The sequence below is a fragment of the Lissotriton helveticus genome, chromosome 1_2, assembly GCF_964261635.1.
Source record: "Lissotriton helveticus chromosome 1_2, aLisHel1.1, whole genome shotgun sequence".
Taxonomy (NCBI): domain Eukaryota; kingdom Metazoa; phylum Chordata; class Amphibia; order Caudata; family Salamandridae; genus Lissotriton; species Lissotriton helveticus.
Window position 1 is genome coordinate 104,976,808 of NC_136058.1, and position 19,449 is coordinate 104,996,256.

Here is a 19,449-nt window from a genome sequence, read left to right on the forward strand (position 1 = left end):
CTCCCTATATACAAACTACATTGCCACCAAAAATAACCCTCACTCTTGTCCCTCATCTCAACCCCCCAGACTTTCCTACCCAGCCAGTATACTAATAAATGCTCTATTTTCCTCATCTACAATACTACCTAGCTTCCTTGCTCCTTGCTCATGAGAATCCTCGCCACCCATTATATTGTTTCCTGCCCACATCAAATTCCCTCGAGCTCTCAAGACTGTCTCGCTCCCACCACAACAAATATACCTTAACCTACTACTACTACTACTCTTATTTGCCAGATACCTCCCCAGGCCCTCTCTCGCTTAGACCCGCCACTACTACCTCCTCTTAACATGATAACCAAACTACACAACCAAACCAAGAAAGTGAGCTCTATGTCCACCTAGACAGAACCCACAAACTTTGATACCCACAATAGTGGAGAGCCCCTGTGCTCTATCAAGACCTGAGCCCTGCGAACACAAACCCTGAGTGTCTGTGAGTCTCAATCCCCGTGGCTAACAAATCCTGATGACTTAAGAGATCCCACAATGACATCTCAGAAGTAGACACTGACCTACTTTTACAGTCATAAAATCAGACCATCCCTTTTCACTCTCACCAAATATCACATAACGTACCAGTGATTAAAGGCCCTCACAAACGCAGGTCATGCCAGAACACAAAAAGGTTTAACTCTTGGAACCTACTCATCCTTCCCATCAAACCTGAACAAACCAATTCTAACCTCAAAGGCATGTCGCAGATCCGCAGGTAAATACTGCTCAGAGATAGTAGAATTGATCATCTTACACAACATCAACATTCTATTCCTCAAGAAAACCTTGCTAAATGACTGGATAACAATTTCCATTAAGCACTTAGAGAGGGAGAGCTGGATTGGGGTCTTATTGCTGCCATTCATAAACTTGACATCCATCTAAATGCCTGTAGGAGATTCTGTTGTGCCAACAATCCATTAACCATAAGTGAATTGACTTCACCCCACAATGTAACTATGACAGATATTGGGGATAAAAGTAGGCCACCCTGAGAGTCAAAGGGCAAAAAAACTGTCCTGTCTGTGGTATGATAAGAAACTAAACTAAGAGAGAAGGCGGCTACAACTGACTGAAGAAAATGGAGACAAAACCTCTCAGCGAAGAATCTCACTAAACTTCGGCCAGATAGAAACAGCTACAAGCACCTCATCTTTAAGTCAAAAGCATCCTTCAGAACTCATTAGACACCTCACGCAACTGCTCAGGCAAACTCTTCAATATCCTCAGGCAACAATTCACTAACTCAGTTTATGATAGATATTTTGCAGTATTCTTTCTGCACAGCAAATATCATCATAAAACTTTATTTAGGTTAACATAAAAGTACATGTAAAAACATTAAAATATTGGCAACTCATAAAAGTACACAATGCATTGATATGATTATTTGCTGAATCCATACATCCTAGGCATACTAAGTTGATTAAAGTGAAAAAATCAAAGAGAGAAAATACTACATACATTTACTGAACAAGTCAAAACCAGCAAAAACCTCAAAAGGGTCTGGACAACAATGGAAAAACACTCATTAAAGTATACTATTTGCTCATTTCCTGGGACCTGGTGCTGATCAATTAGCTGGCAACCAACTCTCTCTTATAAATTATAGTATTTATAAACTCTGGCAGGGATGCCTAACTATGAAAGAGAAACCCCCTATTGCACCAGAATTCACTGCTGAGAAGACCTGCCAAACATTCCCAGACAATCAAAATCAGATGCTTCGAATCTGACCTTCAGCCAGTCTTGAGTGGAGTCCCCCAAGGATCAGTGCTCTCCCCTCTACTCTAACATTTACATGGAACCCCTCGCCACTTTACTCAGAAAAGCTAACATCCCTTTTCATCTAAATGCTCATGACACCAAAATCTACCTGGAAATCTCCTCTGCCAAAGACATCCAAAGGCTCAATGAAACACTAAGAAAAGTGCAACGCTGGCTGTCAAGCAACCACTTACAACTGAACCCGGACAATAACCAAACTACTCCTCATCTCGAACAAAGAAGAGAACCTTCAAATGGTCGAGTGGCTAGGAGAGATCGATGCGGTCAACGGGAACCTCACCCTGTCCGATTCTGTTAAATCATTAGGCATCACGCTAGGCTCAAAAGTGGACATGACCAAACACATTAAGATTTCGGCTAAGAGTGCCTTGCTTAACCTGAAGGTACTAAACAAAATAAAACCTTTAATTTCCCCCAAAGATGTCAAACAAGCCACGCAAGCATTGGTGCTGTCAAGACTGGACTATGGAAACGCAGTCCCCTCGGGAATAGCAAATACACACCTTGCTCCGCTGAAAACAACCCTCAATACGGCTGCCAGAACGGTCACTGGATTAAAGAAATTTGATCACATCTCTCCTGCACTCAAAGAACTCAAGTGGCTTCCAATAGAAATGCGGGCGAACTTCAGAACGGCCTGCCTCACCCACAAAGCCCTCCACACAGGCAAACCCCAATATCTGGCGTCCAAAGTCAAAAAAGCAGGTCAGAAAAGGAACCTTAGAAGCTCCAATACCTTACTTCTTATCCCGCTAAAACCACAAAAACAAAAGACCGCGGCCAGGACCTTTGCCGGCAATGAGCCCAAAATATGTAACTCTATCCCCCCACATCAGAACTATTCCCTCAGCTCAAAATCCTTTTCCTCAATCGATCTCTAGCGATTGGATAGGATCAGTCGGTGTGCTGAAAATGACACTTAACCTCTCTCGGTTGTGGGATAACAAGTCCTTGTAACGGAACTCCTCAACATCTTCTTTATTATGACTCTCATCCGGATTGTCTTACTGTATTGCAATATGTTCTGCTCTCTTTTGCTCGCTTTATTGTAATATGTTCTGCTCTCGTTTGTTCTGCTCTGCAATTGTTGTGAAGCACTCCAATACCCACCGGTCAGGCTAGCGCTATACAAAACTTCGAAAATAAAAAATAAAAATAAATAAATCATGTTATGACATATTACTTTGATCTTATTTGCTAGATTGACTGCAAATACTTTGAATTTGAGAAAACAATACAGCTTTTATTGACTGTTTTGCTTACTCTCAGTGCATCATGTCGATCTCTGATTCCCAGAGCACGACAGAGGGATAATACACCAAGCACGTTGCTTCAATCAATCAATCAATCATTTGTAAAGCGCACTACATACCCGCGAGGGTCTCATGGCGCTGGGGGGGTGGGCGCTACTGATCGAACAGCCAGGCCTTGAGTATCCTCCTGAAGGTCAGCAGGTCTTGGGTTTGTCGTAGGCTTACTGGGAGGGTGTTCCATGTCTTGGCGGCGAGGTGGGAGAAGGATCTCCCACAGGTGGTTGTTCTTCGGATGCGCAGGACGGTGGCGAGTGAGAGGTCGGCGGGGCGTAGCTGGCGGTTGGGGATGTAGAAGGAGAGCAGTCTGTTGAGGTAGGCTGGGCCGGTCTTGTGGAGTGCCTTGTGTGCGTGGGTGAGGAGCTTGAAGGATATCCTCTTGTTGACGGGGAGCCAAGGTTGGTTTCTCAAGTGGGGGGCGATGTGGCCAAGGCGTGGTACGTCGACGATCAGTCGTGCCGAGGCGTTTTGGATGTGTTGTAGTCGTTTGATGAGCTTGGTCGGGGCTCCCGCGTAGAGGGCGTTTCCGTAGTCGAGTCTGCTGCTGACAAGGGCCTGGGTGACTGTCCTTCTTGTATCTGTCGGGATCCATCTGTAGATCTTGAGGAGCATGCGGAGGGTGTTGAAGCAGGAGGAGATGACAGCGTTGACTTGCTTGGTCATTGAGAGCGTTGAGTGGAGGATGATTCCCAGGTTGTGTGCGTGGTCGGTGGGTGTCGGGGCTGCCCCCAGTGCCGTCGGCCATCAGGAGTCGTCCCAGGCTGAAGGGTTGGAGCAGAGGATGAGGACCTCCGTCTTGTCCGAGGTCAGCTTCAGACGGCTGGTCGTCATCCAGTCGGCGACGGCCTTCATTCTTTCATGGAGGTTGGCTTTGGCGGTGATGGGGTCCTTGGTGAGGGACAGGATCAGCTGAGTGTCGTTGGCGTAGGAGATTATGTTGAGGTCGTGCTGTCGGGCTACGTGTGCGAGCGGGGCCATGTAAAAATGTTGAACAGTGTCGGGCTGAGGGAGGATCCCTGGGGTACGCCGCAGATGATCTCGGAAGCTTCACATAAACTCTACAAAAACATAACAAGTGCTCTTCATTCTCCTCTGCTTGACAACCCATAGAGCATAACTTAGTTAAATTGCTACTTCTGGTCCATGAAGAGGTGAAAGTAGCAAGAGGGAGATTTCCTAATCGAAATTCGATAAACAGGGCCATAGTAAATAGAAGTTTAATGTAATCTATGAATTTCTCAGATGGAAATTCACACTTGACCGCCAAAACAGGTTCAGAAAGGCTGTCTGTTGGAACAGTGCACCTAGTGCTTAATACAGTGTTCCAAAAGCTAAGTTCCACAGATGCGCAAGCGCCTGTGGGAATTGGGGAGGGATGCAACCAATACTCACTCTATCCTAGCCTACACAACCATGTTTTTATATAACATAGCCAAGGGATTGTCTAAAAATGAGACATACAGGAAGCCTTGGTCTATGTCTACTGATTTCCATCTTGTGGTCAGAAAGCGTACTTTCCATGTTTTTATATTACATAGCCGAGGAAGTGAGTGTGACAATAAATTTCCTTATATATCCCAAAGACATTCGCTATAGAGCACCAACTCCTTTGTTGTCCATATCTGAATCCAATATAATGCTGGATCAAAAGCAGCCAGCAGGTCTACCAACAAGACATACAGGAAGCCATGTTCTATGTCTACTGATTTCCATTTTATGGTCAGAAAGTGTAAAACCTGCTCTATCATGCTAGTCTTAGCTTTGCACCCAGATTGGAAATGCATAAACACTGTGTTAGCAGATAACCACTCCCAAAGTCTTGGGAGAATTTGCTTACTATAAACGTTTTGGATGTTATCAATGAGGCTTATGGGTCGATAGTTGTCAGGGATATTCCTAGCACTTTTCTAGAAGATCTGCATAATTTTTGCTCCCTTCCAAGAGATAGGGACAGGGACTCTAGCAGCTATAACATTTGAAAAGGTATTTATGTACTGCCCACATATTAATGGTTCAGAGTGATCCAAATCAGAGGGGATCTTATCAAGACAAGGTTTTTGGGCCTGTATTGCGTTAAAGGATTCTTCTAGTGCAAATTTCACTAGCACTCTCCTGCCCCCTTCATTTTCTTCAGATGACATAGGATCTACATTATAATCTACCCCTGTTGGTTCCTAATAGAGGGACAAAAAGCACTCTACCCAGTCCCGAGAAGCTATATGAGTTTCTGGGCATCCAGGTTCTTTGGGCCCTCCATGTTTGACTAAGTGCCATAACCCCCTTTACATACCTCTGTGTGCGTTCAGTTATATTATTCTGATCATTCTTTTGTATAGCCTTAACAGCAAATATCATTCAAAATACTTTAGCCCACCTTTTAACTTACAGGATATAAATGGAAAGGTTTTAAACCTACTGAAACTAGTGTATGAATGTTCATCTGAAGTGGGCCATTGAGGTAAATTTTAACTTGTATCCAGCATCTATACCAACGCCCGCCCCTTTTTTCAATGTTCATTTGGATTTCAAATGTAGTCACACTTTGGCTGTTGTTCTCCCAATATCTAGTACATCGACAGCATTGATGACTTCCTCATTGTTCATTAATACCAGATCTGTTTATGCATCCTGCATTTCTAATAAAACAGCATCAACTATTCTATCTGTGGAAGACCATTAATCTCACACCCTTTACAGTCAGGCAAGCATCTTCCTCGAAATATAAAAAGCTGATCCTAAGGCAGGATATTTCAATGTGCTTCAGCTATGAGTGTTTATTCTCATGCTTTATCTACATCAGAATCCCAGACGACAGACGTAGCTCCGTGCTAGCAAGCCAGACACATTTTAAGGAGTCTAAGAATACAAACCTGGAGAGTTCTCCAAGCCACCATCCCCACCTGACATATAGTGAGTTGAGTGACCAATCTTTTTGAGATAATTTTTAATTTTGTTAATTGACGGGATGACTGCAGAAGGATTTACGAAAAATGTATACATGAATTACAAAAAACAGTAAAATAAGGTCAAGATAGATGGCAGGAAGGAAGCGGGTACGAACCTGGCTGTTTTGAGAAGTTTTCCTTGATGACATCCAAGAACCCGCTCTAAGCCTACCAACCTCTAAAGTTACCATACCTTGCGCAACCTAGAGAAAAATAATGAAAATGTATATTTAAACAAAATGTGTCTAGAGGCACAATTAGATAACCTAAATAACAATACTCATTTAACAGAACAGTGCAGTGCTGATGAAACATCTTAATCCATGCTTTTCTACTCCTAGGAGAAACATATATTCACTGAAGATGGTGGCGGAAGGAGAGTTAAGGTTAAAACGACCAGACACATTTTGCAATAGCAGGGTTACATTTATCAATGTGCAATTATATGAGCTTTTGTCAAATGCTTCTGTTACTTTTACAACATTAAGTTTGTTCACAAGACATTTGCGGAACTCTACTTTTCAAAGCAAATTCAGAACTATTTGAGTTAAGATTCAGCAGGTAGAGACAGGCTACTAATCATACTTTAAATGTCAGCATGTGAAGATGTGGCGAGGTGTAGGTAAACAAAAAGGTAGAGTTTAATGTAAGTGCAAATTAAAGTTCATCATTTGCCTGTTCAAAATTGAAACATACACTCACCTTGAGAATGGCTGCAACAGACTCCTGAGACGCATTCCTTACATCCTCTCCATTAACAGACAAGATCTGATCTCCCTGCATTAGTCTTCCATCCAGGTCAGCAGCTCCTCCTTTGACAATGTCAGAAATAAATACTCCACTTCCGTTTCTGATGAAGAAACAATGGAAAAGTCAAACATCAAGTCATAACGGAGACCCACAAATATACACTGGAGTAGAATTGCATTTTTAAACAGCAGCCTCAAAGGATAACTGCACTTTATCTACAGCCCTTTGATAATTGCAGTAGCATCGAGCACATCTAGTGCTGCTGAAGTTCTGGACCAAGGTTTCACAATAAGCTTGCACTATTACAAACATATTTATGGATTAAGGTGCTTCTTGAATCGCAGAATCCTAGCAAATATACACAGAACTGACTAGACGCACGATACAAAAAAAAGAAAACTCAAGTTACCAAAAGGGATGGAAGGATTACTGCGGCATTCTGGGCACTTGGCATACATGTCAGAAGGAGACTGCATTTAGGTATGCAACTACTGTTCCTGGGGTATTTGACAGAGAACACTGAAGTAGTTGTGTTCTCATCATAGTACTGATCTGGGAATTGCTTGTGTAAGTCGAGGGCTTTTACCCAGTTTTTGGCATTTCTGATGGGGTGACTGATTAACTAAGCATGATAGGACAAATTTGGACAGAATGAAGGTTTGTACTACATTTGATATGGATGATACAACGTTTTACATTGATGGAATAACCCACTTTTTCGGAGATCCCATTTCCTGTCTTCAACAGATCTAAAATAAACATTCCTCAGGCCTGTAGTTCGAACCGCACACTATTTGCTATTTGCTCAAGGTCTGCTCCTTCAGCCTCAATTCAACTCTGGTGCAGTGCATGCTTTTCATATGTGCTCATGGTCCTCGAGATACCATGCACACTTTAATAGAATAAGATCACTATTAATGACACCTATAGCCCACTTAACGTTTCAGAAGAATGTATAAAAGCATGGGATTCGGGAATGGAAATGCAAGTCTTCCAAGTGTTCAAAGAGAAGGTATTTGATTGACAAAATGAAGTGTGGAGCTGCGAATGCTGTTCTTGTCATGGCTAGCAATACCTCAACTGGAGAAAGCTTTCCTTCCTTCTGTTCTACTGAGCTGCCTTTGCCCTTAAATGTTTTGGAGGCTCAGTGCACTGTTTCTGTATATATTGGTTTGAAAGGTCATAGTCACTATGGAAAGAAGAAAGCAGAGGGGTTCTCAATCAGAGCTGATTACATCAAAGCAGCATGTTTTGGGGTCACAGGTGGAGATGGCAATTTTCCACTTAAGGTGAAATCCAAGTCTGTGGCATGCACAAACTTAATCACAAAAGAACTGAGCAATACCTATCACTGCAAGAACTGCATGCCCATCATGCAATCTTACTCAGACTTTGCACCATTTGTAATCTTTAATACACATTGACGTGACTTTTTTATTTATTTAACAATTGTACATAGATCTATGTCACTATAATGTATTCAAGAGTGAAGAGGCTAAAGGAAGAGAGAGGAGACAAAGTTGGGAGGAAAGGAGAGAAGCTGAGAGAATAAATAACTATTTCAGTTGTCCAAACAGCAAATACAAGTTATCAAAACGGGCCTCAATTCTGACCATTAGGGATCATGGCATGTACATGACATTGTGCAGAATGATGTGTCTGTTTTGTATCATGGTCAAAATCAATTGCGCTCTCTGATGCAATTTGGCTGGACTTTGCAATTGTAGAAAAATGGGAAAGCGCCTTGGGATTATTTAAACACAACTGCCCTGTTTTTGCCCTTTAATTTGAAAGATAAACAGAATCTTATGTCCATGAAAGATTCGACATACACGCTGTTACATATTGAGAAGTTAGAATAGCTACCATTCTCAATAGCAGAGACTGATTCCTCAGTATGGTTAATACACAGTGTTATTTCTTTACCGATTTCTCTTTTTCAGTTTACTGCATGTATGAAAAATTATCGTTATCAGAAGGTTTGAACACCTGGGTAGCACTTTCCTGCACGAAATGTGGTTGTTACCATTTTCTTTTCACTGACTACGTGAGGATAAAGAGGTTTTCATGACAGGGCAGGACTGTGATTCTACAGTGGGACACGCATTAGTATGTACGCAAGTTCAACTTCATGGCGCTTGCAATGTATCAGCGCCCTATTTGGCCTGTTTTCTAAATGGAACGCCTGTCCCATCAATAATTACCACTCTCACATTGCTTTCTAACGGTAGTTATCTTATCCTGAATAACAACAACTGCTGTGGGATACAGGCAGGCATTCCGTATATAGTAACAGTTTCTGAAAGAGTTATTTGTTGCAGCAATGTTCTTTTTCCACCCCCACATGGGATAGTGGATAGCTTCCTGTGGCCTTCCATTTCCACTTTGAAAAGAGACTTTAATAAACTAAGCAGACTCAAAGCGCTATTGTTTCAACAAGAGGTTGCTCTCACTTCGGTTCGGAAGGCCTTCGAATTGCAGGTGGCTAGAACTACTAGTGAGATTCAGTCACTATTGAATACGTATATCCCACTACATTTCGGGGAACTGATTAACCAGATCTTTAATGCGTCTGATACTGAAGGCTTTGCAATTTTTTTTAAACTTGTAGGTTTCGGCCTTGTTTCATCGTTTCAGACGCTTTTTGGAGTAATACCGGCCTTTATAAACTCTATTTTTTCCAGCACCTTCTGAGTTTTTCCACTTATCCTCTTGGTGGCATGTGGAGTGCTGGTACTGCTGCTCCTGTTACGCAATAGATGTCCATCCTGTGGTCCTGTGCAGACCAGGCCAATGGTAACTGTACGGTGACCAAATGCAGCAACTTTTTGGATGCTTGCCACTGGCAACGCCGAGCGTGAGCTATGGGCTTACCTTTCGCTTCGCCTACTTCACTCGTGTGCAACCTGTATTCCATTGCATACCGTGCCCTTTCTATTGGGCCTTGGATATCTGCCTCTCCACAACATTGGGCGCTGACTCGGATTATGACCTGTAGGTGAGTCCCTTGCTGGCCCATGACCAGGGCTGTTCTGGTGAAGTCCATATGATGCATGCAGCTGCACTTAAAGTATTGGCTTGTTGGGATACATGTGAGGCTGCGAAGTGCATCTTACAGTAGAGCTTCATCGAATATCTTGCAAGTTGCCCTATTCTGCTGCTGGGTGCACTGGATTACGAGGAACATGAATGTTCATTCGCTCTGCTGAACTGGATGGCATCCTTCTTTTTTATAAACAACAATGATGCCCTTTTGGAAAACCTTGCATTCCATGGTGCATGTAGTCTTTTGGATTTTCCTGACTAGACTGTATGCATGTATGTATGTATATGTATATATATATATATGTATATGTATATATATATATATGTATATGTATATATATATATATATATATATGTATATATATATATATATACACACACTGGAAAAAACATAGGTTTCAGGTCATATATAGTTAGGAATTAGCATTTTAAAAAAACCACTGAAATTGCTCCTATATAGTTAGTTGTACTAACTATATTTCGCGCACCCGCAATTCACTGCTGATGATGTCACATATTACATCATTCATGACATGGTCAGTGACATCACTGATGACATCACTGATGACATCTCAAATGACATCACTGATGACATCTCAATTGACATCACTGATCACATCACTGATGAGATCATTCATGTGATAATACGATGCACTTCTTCACACTCTAATATAACCTTTGATACACCCAGTGTTAAACACAGACTACCATTCTTGAAACCATTGACACACCAATACCGGTTACTACATACGCACACACTGATTACTAGGTCTATACACACATCCAATCATTTACCCATAAAATCGCTCATACATACAGCCACTCATAAATACAACACTATCATCTGCACTCAAACACCTATACAGACACTCACACTCTGCCACTCATCCATGGAGTTACTCACACATCTAGTCAGTCATGCAAAGAATCAATCACACTTTCATTTCCTTAACTATACAGTTATACACACAACACCTTACTTATTCAAACATATACTAACACATACTTACTTTGTTATACAATTACTGATACAAGTACACAATGATCCATACAGCCACTCGCACAATCAGTGGCTCTTATGTATAGTCATTTATATATGCCAGCTACCCACACACACACTCAGTCAGTCTCCCATACAAATACTTGGGCAAATAACACATATAGCCACTCATATAGCTACTGATCAACACATGAAGTTGCTTACACAACAACAGACATACTGATGCACACATTCAGATTGTTTAGTCACTAACCCATGCATTCAGTAAGACACATTTAATCACTCACTCATACATTCAGTCATGTACCTACTAAATCTTTCATCCAGACACTTATACAGCCACTCATTCTTCAATATGTAAAACATATTTAAACTTTACAGAAACACACAGTCACTGGATGATGTCATCAGTGCCCCCTGATTGTGCCGTATTTCTTGCTTCTGCCCCCCTGATTGTGCCATATTTCTTGGCTTCTGCCCCCCTGATTGTGCCGTATTTCTTGCCTTCTGCACCCTGATTGTGCCATATTTCTTGCCTTCTGCACCCTGATTGTGCCGTATTTCTTGCCTTCTGCTCCCTGATTCTGCCGTATTTGTTGCCTTCTGCCCACTAATTGGGCCGTTTTTTCTTGCCTTCTGCCCCCTGATTGTGCCGTTTGTCGGGCCTTCTGTCGCCTGATTTTGCCGTTTTCGTGCCCCTGCCCCCCTGAATGTATTATCTTTGCCAGTGTTTGTTCGCTGCTGGTATTGCCTTTGACAGTGTTTCTTTGCTGCCGTTATTGCCTTTGACAGTGTTTCTTTGCTGCCGTTATTGCCTTTGCCAGTGTTTCTTTGCTGACGTTATTGTCTTTGCCAGTGCTTGTTCGCTGCTGGTATTATCTTTGCCAGAGCTGTGTGGGCTGTGTGGGCTGTAAGAGCTGTGAGGGCTGTGTGGGCTGTTAGAGCTGTGTGGGCTGTTAGAGCTGTGTGGGCTGTGTGGGCTGTGAGAGCTGTGTGGGCTGTGTGGGCTGTGAGGGCTGTGTGGGCTGTGAGGGCTGTGTGGGCTGTGAGAGCTGTGTGGGCTGTGTGGGCTGTGAGAGCTGTGTGGGCTGTGTGGGCTGTATGGGCTGTGTGGGCTGTATGGGCTGTATGGGCTGTGAGGGCTGTGAGGGCTGTGAGGGCTGTGAGGGCTGTGAGGGTTGTGAGAGCTGTGTGGGCTGTGTGGGCTGTCAGAGCTATGAGAGCTGTGTGGGCTGTGAGAGCTGTGTGGGCTGTGAGAGCTGTGTGGGCTGTGAGAGCTGTGTGGGCTGTGAGAGCTGTGTGGGCTGTGAGAGCTGTGTGGGCTGTGAGCTGTGTGGGATGTGAGCTGTGTGGGCTGTGAGAGCTGTGTGGGCTGTGAGAGCTGTGTGGGCTGTGAGAGCTGTGTGGGCTGTGAGAGCTGTGTGGGCTGTGTGGGCTGTGAGAGCTGTGTGGGCTGTGAGATGTGTGGGATGTGAGCTGTGTGGGCTGTGAGAGCTGTGTGGGATGTGAGCTGTGTGGGCTATGAGGGCTGTGTGAGCTGTGAGAGCTGTGTGGGCTGTGAGAGCTGTGTGGGCTGTGAGAGCTGTGTGGGCTGTGAGAGCTGTGTGGGCTGTGAGAGCTGTGAGAGCTGTGAGATCTGTGTGGGCTGTGAGAGCTGTGTGGGCTGTGAGAGCTGTGTGGGCTGTGAGAGCTGTGCTGGCTGTGAGAGCTGTGCTGGCTGTGAGAGCTGTGCGGGCTGTGAGAGCTGTGTGGGCTGTGAGAGCTGTGTGGGCTGTGAAAGCTGTGTGGGCTGTGAAAGCTGTGTGGGCTGTGAGAGCTGTGTGGGCTGTGAGAGCTGTGAGAGCTGTGTGGGCTGTGAGAGCTGTGAGAGCTGTGTGGGCTGTGTGAGCTGTGTGAGCTGTGTGAGCTGTGTGGGCTGTGTGGGCTGTGAGAGCTGTGTGGGCTGTGAGAGCTGTGTGGGCTGTGAGAGCTGTGTTGGCTGTGAGAGCTGTGTGGGCTGTGAGAGCTGTGTGGGCTGTGAGAGCTGTGTGGGCTGTGAGAGCTGTGTGGGCTGTGAGGGCTGTGTGGGCTGTGTGGGCTGTGAGAGCTGTGTGGGCTGTGAGAGCTGTGTGGGCTGTGAGAGCTGTGTGGGCTGTGAGAGCTGTGTGGGCTGTGAGAGCTGTGTGTGCTGTGAGAGTGTGGGCTGTGTGGGCTGTGAGAGCTGTGAGCTGTGTGGGCTGTGAGAGCTGTGAGAGCTGTGTGGGCTGTGAGAGCTGTGTGGGCTGTGAGAGCTGTGAGAGCTGTGTGGGCTGTGAGAGCTGTGTGGGCTGTGAGAGCTGTGTGGGCTGTGTGGGCTGTGAGGGCTGTGAGGGCTCTGAGGGCTGTGAGGGCTGTGTGGGCTGTGAGAGCTGTGTGGGCTGTGAGAGCTGTGTGGGCTGTGAGAGCTGTATTGGCTGTGAGAGTTGTGTGGGCTGTGAGAGCTGTGTGGGCTGTGAGAGCTGTGTGGGCTGTGAGCTCTGCTTCTTTTGTGTCTCGGTCTACCTAGCACAAGATGAATGCCAACACTTCCTGGTTAAAAGTGTTGACAGCCAATGAGCATGCTGCTTTCCTGTGAAATGCATGCTGATTGGCTGCCACTGTCTGTCAACACTCCAAACCAGGAAGTGTTGGCAGCCATCTTGTGCCTCAGTAGAACCAAGGCACAAGAAAGCAGTGAAACAAAGGTGCAAAACACGCAAAGGGGGCAGGGTAGAAGCACCCTGACCCCCTAGGCCTGCTCAGGGGGCCCCACAAGGCCCCCCCAGGCCAAAAAAATTGCGAGGGTACGCGCACCGTACAGAGTACAGTAAGCTTACTGTACTCTGTACCCCCGCGATTTTCTGAAAAAAAATATTTTTTTGGGGGCCTGGGGGGGCCTTGTGGGACCCCCTGAGCAGGCCTAGGGGGTCAGGGTGCTTCTACCCTGCCCCCTTCTTGAGTTCTACAAGTTTGTTTTTCTGCTTTCCTGTGCCTCAGTCTACCGAGGCACAAGATGGCTGCCAACAATTTCTGTTTTGGAATGTTCACAGACAGTAGCAGCCAATCAGCATGCCGCTCGTACTCTGGAAGGTACAGAGTACAGTAAGCTTACAGTGCACTCACGTGTGCCACATATAGATATATAATTTGAACAAATTCGATTTTCTCAACAACTACTGGAGGGATTTTCACCAAATATACAAAAGGCACTTCTGCATACCAGGCTCTACCATTTTGCCAAGTTTGGTGTAATTCCATTCAGCCGTTCGGGCTGTAGCAGTGTCTAAAGGTCCTATGGAAAATTGCGTTGGACTCAATTTCACATTCAGTTTTCTTAAAAACTACTGGAGGGATTTACACCATACATACAAAAGGCATTGCTGCATACCAGTCCCTACCATTTTGCCTAATCTGGTGTAATTCCGTTCAGCCGTTCGAGCTGTAGCCTTGTCAGAATGTCCCTATGGAAATTAACATAGGGAAAACACGTTTTGGGACCCCCCCTTTTTTCTCGGCCCCCGCTTGACGAATCCCCCCGAAACATTCAGGGAAGAAACGGAGCGCAGCGAGGCAAATTTAAGGAAAATTACAGGCAGATCCCTCAATCGGCGCCAAAGTTATTCCCAAAAGAATGTTCGGAATTTCCTATGGTAACTAGGTCCTAACTATATATATATATATATATATATATATATATATTTTCACGAGCGATCCTGTCGCAGAGGGAACAGCTTAGCAAGTTGGTGCTTGGTTCGGGACCAGGACCGGGCCCCGTGAATAATTGTTCACGAAAGGAAAACCAGCACTCCTGCACTTTGGAATTAAAGTTTTATTCAGACACTGTTAGAGCCTACGCGTTTCGAACCAGATGGTTCCTTCTCACGGCAGTGTTAGCAGTTGTCCTACTTCACTTACAATTATATAGCTTATAATGCTTATCCAGGTGCATTGTGGGACATGCAGTTTGGCATTATTTGCGCGTTTGTTATTTACATTTCTATGCATGTTTACATTTCGTTTTAATTGTAGGCTAAGTGCCATACTTTCAATTGTAAACCTTTGAGCACGAGGACTGAGTGTCTTGGCAGTGTAATAGACTGAACATACATTCAAATTGTCCTTCGCGTTAGAGCCATGTGGTCATAGGTCCGGCTGTGCAGTCATTTCCTATTTACTCGGGCTGAGTGCCCTTCACACTGCCATTTCTTCAGACACTTTCATATGCATGTGCATTGGTTTGAGAAAGCAAAAAGTTCTTTTCAATTAATATTTTCCAATGGCTGGTGAGTTTGTTGGTTTTTTGAGATTTCCTTTTTGGCAATTTACAAAGAACACATTGTTCCTTTTTCTTCAGAGGTGGAAATAAAGTTCCTCATTTTCGTTCAGTCCCATCGGTTGTCTCGTTTTGAAGCGCATGATTAGTCTTGATTCCAGTCTTCTTAGGTTTTGCTTCCTGTTGCCACCACGTTCATGTTGTTTTACTGTTGCCAAACCAAAGAAATGGGTGTCTTTCCACGTTCTATTTATGTGTGTCGTTAGGTGTTTGGCCATGGCATACGTGGAGTCTTTGTTCTGGATTGCGCGGATGTGCTCCAACATTCTTTTCTTTAAGGTGCACGTCGTACTGCCGATGTATTGTTTTCCACAGTTACATTGTAGCATGTACACTACAAAGCTGGTTTCGCATGTGATGTGTTCTCTTATGGTAAAAGTCTTGCCTTTTGGATCTGTGATTGTTTTCGTGTTTTTTCCTATCTTGCATGCTTTGCAGGTACTGCATCTAGTGAAGCCTTTCTTTTTTTCCAGTGAGCCAGTCGGTTTGTTTCCTCTCTTCATAATGGCTATGCACCAGATGGTTGGCTAGGTTTGGAGCTCTTCTGTAGGTTATTAAGGGTCTGTCTCCAATGTTTTTGCCTATGTCAGGGTCTTTCTGTATTAGATGCCAGTACTTGTTTAATATTTTGCGAATTTCGTGACATTCCTTGCTGTAAGTGACGATCATTCTTGGGGGATCAGCCTTGGTTTGTTCTTTGCCCAGGGCAGTACTAGATGATTTAGGTAACAATGTTTCTGCTCTGGTTTTTGTCCTGGCTTTTATTTCTCCCTGGTGAATGTCTCGGTATTTGTAACCGCGTTGTTCAAATCTCTTCTTGGTGTCTTTGAAGTTTTTCTCCATTTCTTTTTCTTCTGAGCAATTTCTCCGCATTCTTAATAATTCACCATACGGAATGCTTTTCTTTAAAGTTTCAGGGTGAAAGCTTTGTCCGTGCAGGATACTGTTTGTGGCTGTCTTCTTCCTGAAGGTTGTAGTATGTATTTGGTTGTCTTGAACATATACCTTCGTATCCAGGAATTCCACTTCCTTGCTGCTTATGTTGCAGGTGAATTTTAAGCCAACTTTATTGTTGTTCAGTTCTTCAAAGAAGATCAAGAATTCAGATTTCGTTCCTTTCCATAATAAGAAGAGATCGTCAATGTAGCGTAGCCATAACGCTACATTGGCCTTATGGTGGTCGTTTTCTTCTCTCCAAGCTATGCTCCTCTCCCACCACCCCATCATGAGGTTCGCATAGCTTGGAGAGAAGGAAACTCCCATCGCGGTACCGCACTTTTGCATGTATACTTTCCTGTTAAAAAGGAAAACATTGTTGTATAGACACGTTTTGATCATGTCTATAAGCATCTTGGAATGTTCTCGTTCTGTGATTGGTTGTTGCATCAGGAAGTATTGTACTGCTTTAATACCTGTCTCGTGTTCTATCGATGTATACCAGGAACAACTAGCACCAAGGGGAAGATACAGAAACAGGAACCCGGCAACAAAACCAATGACAAGGGGTACCTATCAGTCAAGAGGACGAAACGCAAAACAAGGAGAGGAAAGCGCAACGAAAAAAAGCGGATACAACCTGCGCAATCGCATACCCCCCAAAAAGTGAACATCACAAACCCACTTGATCAAAAACAACCAGACCTGATAATCAACCTCTCGAGATACACACCTTCAAATGATGAACGTAGACTTCTCAACAAAGGCCTGTCCCTTCTCTCCAAGCTATGCGAACCTCATGATGGGGTGGTGGGAGAGGAGCATAGCTTGGAGAGAAGAAAACGACCACCATATGGCCAATGTAGCGTTATGGCTACGCTACATTGACGATCTCTTCTTATTATGGAAAGGAACGAAATCTGAATTCTTGATCTTCTTTGAAGAACTGAACAACAATAAAGTTGGCTTAAAATTCACCTACAACATAAGCAGCAAGGAAGTGGAATTCCTGGATACGAAGGTATATGTTCAAGACAACCAAATACATACTACAACCTTCAGGAAGAAGACAGCCACAAACAGTATCCTGCACGGACAAAGCTTTCACCCTGAAACTTTAAAGAAAAGCATTCCGTATGGTGAATTATTAAGAATGCGGAGAAATTGCTCAGAAGAAAAAGAAATGGAGAAAAACTTCAAAGACACCAAGAAGAGATTTGAACAACGCGGTTACAAATACCGAGACATTCACCAGGGAGAAATAAAAGCCAGGACAAAAACCAGAGCAGAAACATTGTTACCTAAATCATCTAGTACTGCCCTGGGCAAAGAACAAACCAAGGCTGATCCCCCAAGAATGATCGTCACTTACAGCAAGGAATGTCACAAAATTCGCAAAATATTAAACAAGTACTGGCATCTAATACAGAAAGACCCTGACATAGGCAAAAACATTGGAGACAGACCCTTAATAACCTACAGAAGAGCTCCAAACCTAGCCAACCATCTGGTGCATAGCCATTATGAAGAGAGGAAACAAACCGACTGGCTCACTGAAAAAAAGAAAGGCTTCACTAGATGCAGTACCTGCAAAGCATGCAAGATAGGAAAAAACACGAGAACAATCACAGATCCAAAAGGCAAGACTTTTACCATAAGAGAACACATCACATGCGAAACCAGCTTTGTAGTGTACATGCTACAATGTAACTGTGGAAAACAATACATCGGCAGTACGACGTGCACCTTAAAGAAAAGAATGTTGGAGCACATCCGCGCAATCCAGAACAAAGACTCCACGTATGCCATGGCCAAACACCTAACGACACACATAAATAGAACGTGGAAAGACACCCATTTCTTTGGTTTGGCAACAGTAAAACAACATGAACGTGGTGGCAACAGGAAGCAAAACCTAAGAAGACTGGAATCAAGACTAATCATGCGCTTCAAAACGAGACAACCGATGGGACTGAACGAAAATGAGGAACTTTATTTCCACCTCTGAAGAAAAAGGAACAATGTGTTCTTTGTAAATTGCCAAAAAGGACATCTCAAAAAACCAACAAACTCACCAGCCATTGGAAAATATTAATTGAAAAGAACTTTTTGCTTTCTCAAACCAATGCACATGCATATGAAAGTGTCTGAAGAAATGGCAGTGTGAAGGGCACTCAGCCCGAGTAAATAGGAAATGACTGCACAGCCGGACCTATGACCACATGGCTCTAACGCGAAGGACAATTTGAATGTATGTTCAGTCTATTACACTGCCAAGACACTCAGTCCTCGTGCTCAAAGGTTTACAATTGAAAGTATGGCACTTAGCCTACAATTAAAACGAAATGTAAACATGCATAGAAATGTAAATAACAAACGCGCAAATAATGCCAAACTGCATGTCCCACAATGCACCTGGATAAGCATTATAAGCTATATAATTGTAAGTGAAGTAGGACAACTGCTAACACTGCCGTGAGAAGGAACCATCTGGTTCGAAACGCGTAGGCTCTAACAGTGTCTGAATAAAACTGTAATTCCAAAGTGCAGGAGTGCTGGTTTTCCTTTCGTGAACAATATATATATATATATATATATACCGCCAGTAGGATATATATATATATATATATATATATATTTTGATGGCATCTGAGGAAGGCCTATGTCAGGCCGAAATGCATTATGCCTTAATTCAGCATTAAATTTGTGTTCCCTCCGGTTTCCCCGTGGCAGCCTCTGATTCTTCCTAGGCGGAGGGGTGTGTTTGGATAGTTTTGCGCGTTTCCAGATAACGCGCTGCAGAGACTCCGTTCCATCAAGAGGCTCTGGGTTCATCTGGTTCCTGTTTCGGCAGTTTTTCTTTGAGCAAGGGATTGCTACAGCCTGGAGTCCGCCCCTGAAAACTGATGAATCCCTGGGCGGCTGCACTTGCGATCTGTGACTTCACGGAGGACGGAGAACAGCACTGGCTTCTCTGTCCCTGCCTTCTTGCAATGGGCAATTAGGGGGCTGGAACGTTCGGGGTCCGGAGGGAGCACACTGAAGAAACATTTTTCACTGGTTATTGACTTTTGTTCCTCGCATCACTTTGCCACTCATTGCGCATTTCCACTTGGAGACACCGACAGCATCATTTACTTGACTGATGGATTGTGGGGCTTGTTGTTCCAATGAACAGCAGGCTGTGTGACTTCACTCCACTTGAAGGTGTGGCGCCCCGTAACCAATGGGATTGTGGCAGGTAACATTTAAGCGAGCAGCACAGTCGCCAGATCATTTTGATGGCATCTGAGGAAGGCCTATGTC

General features: G+C 44.0%; 1 protein-coding gene across 8 annotated transcripts in view; it reads right to left on the reverse strand.

Moving 5' to 3' along the window:
- The window catches only part of PATJ (PATJ crumbs cell polarity complex component), a 1,530,963-nt gene that overhangs the window by 213,337 nt on the left and 1,298,177 nt on the right, over positions 1-19,449 (reverse strand). For all 8 annotated transcript variants that reach the window (XM_078669616.1, XM_078669595.1, XM_078669605.1 and 5 more), the window contains 2 exons: positions 6,785-6,932; positions 6,199-6,285 (listed from right to left, as the gene is read on the reverse strand). In XM_078669616.1, coding sequence (XP_078525742.1) covers positions 6,199-6,285; positions 6,785-6,932 — 235 coding nt within the window. The remainder of the gene's footprint in view (positions 1-6,198; positions 6,286-6,784; positions 6,933-19,449) is intronic.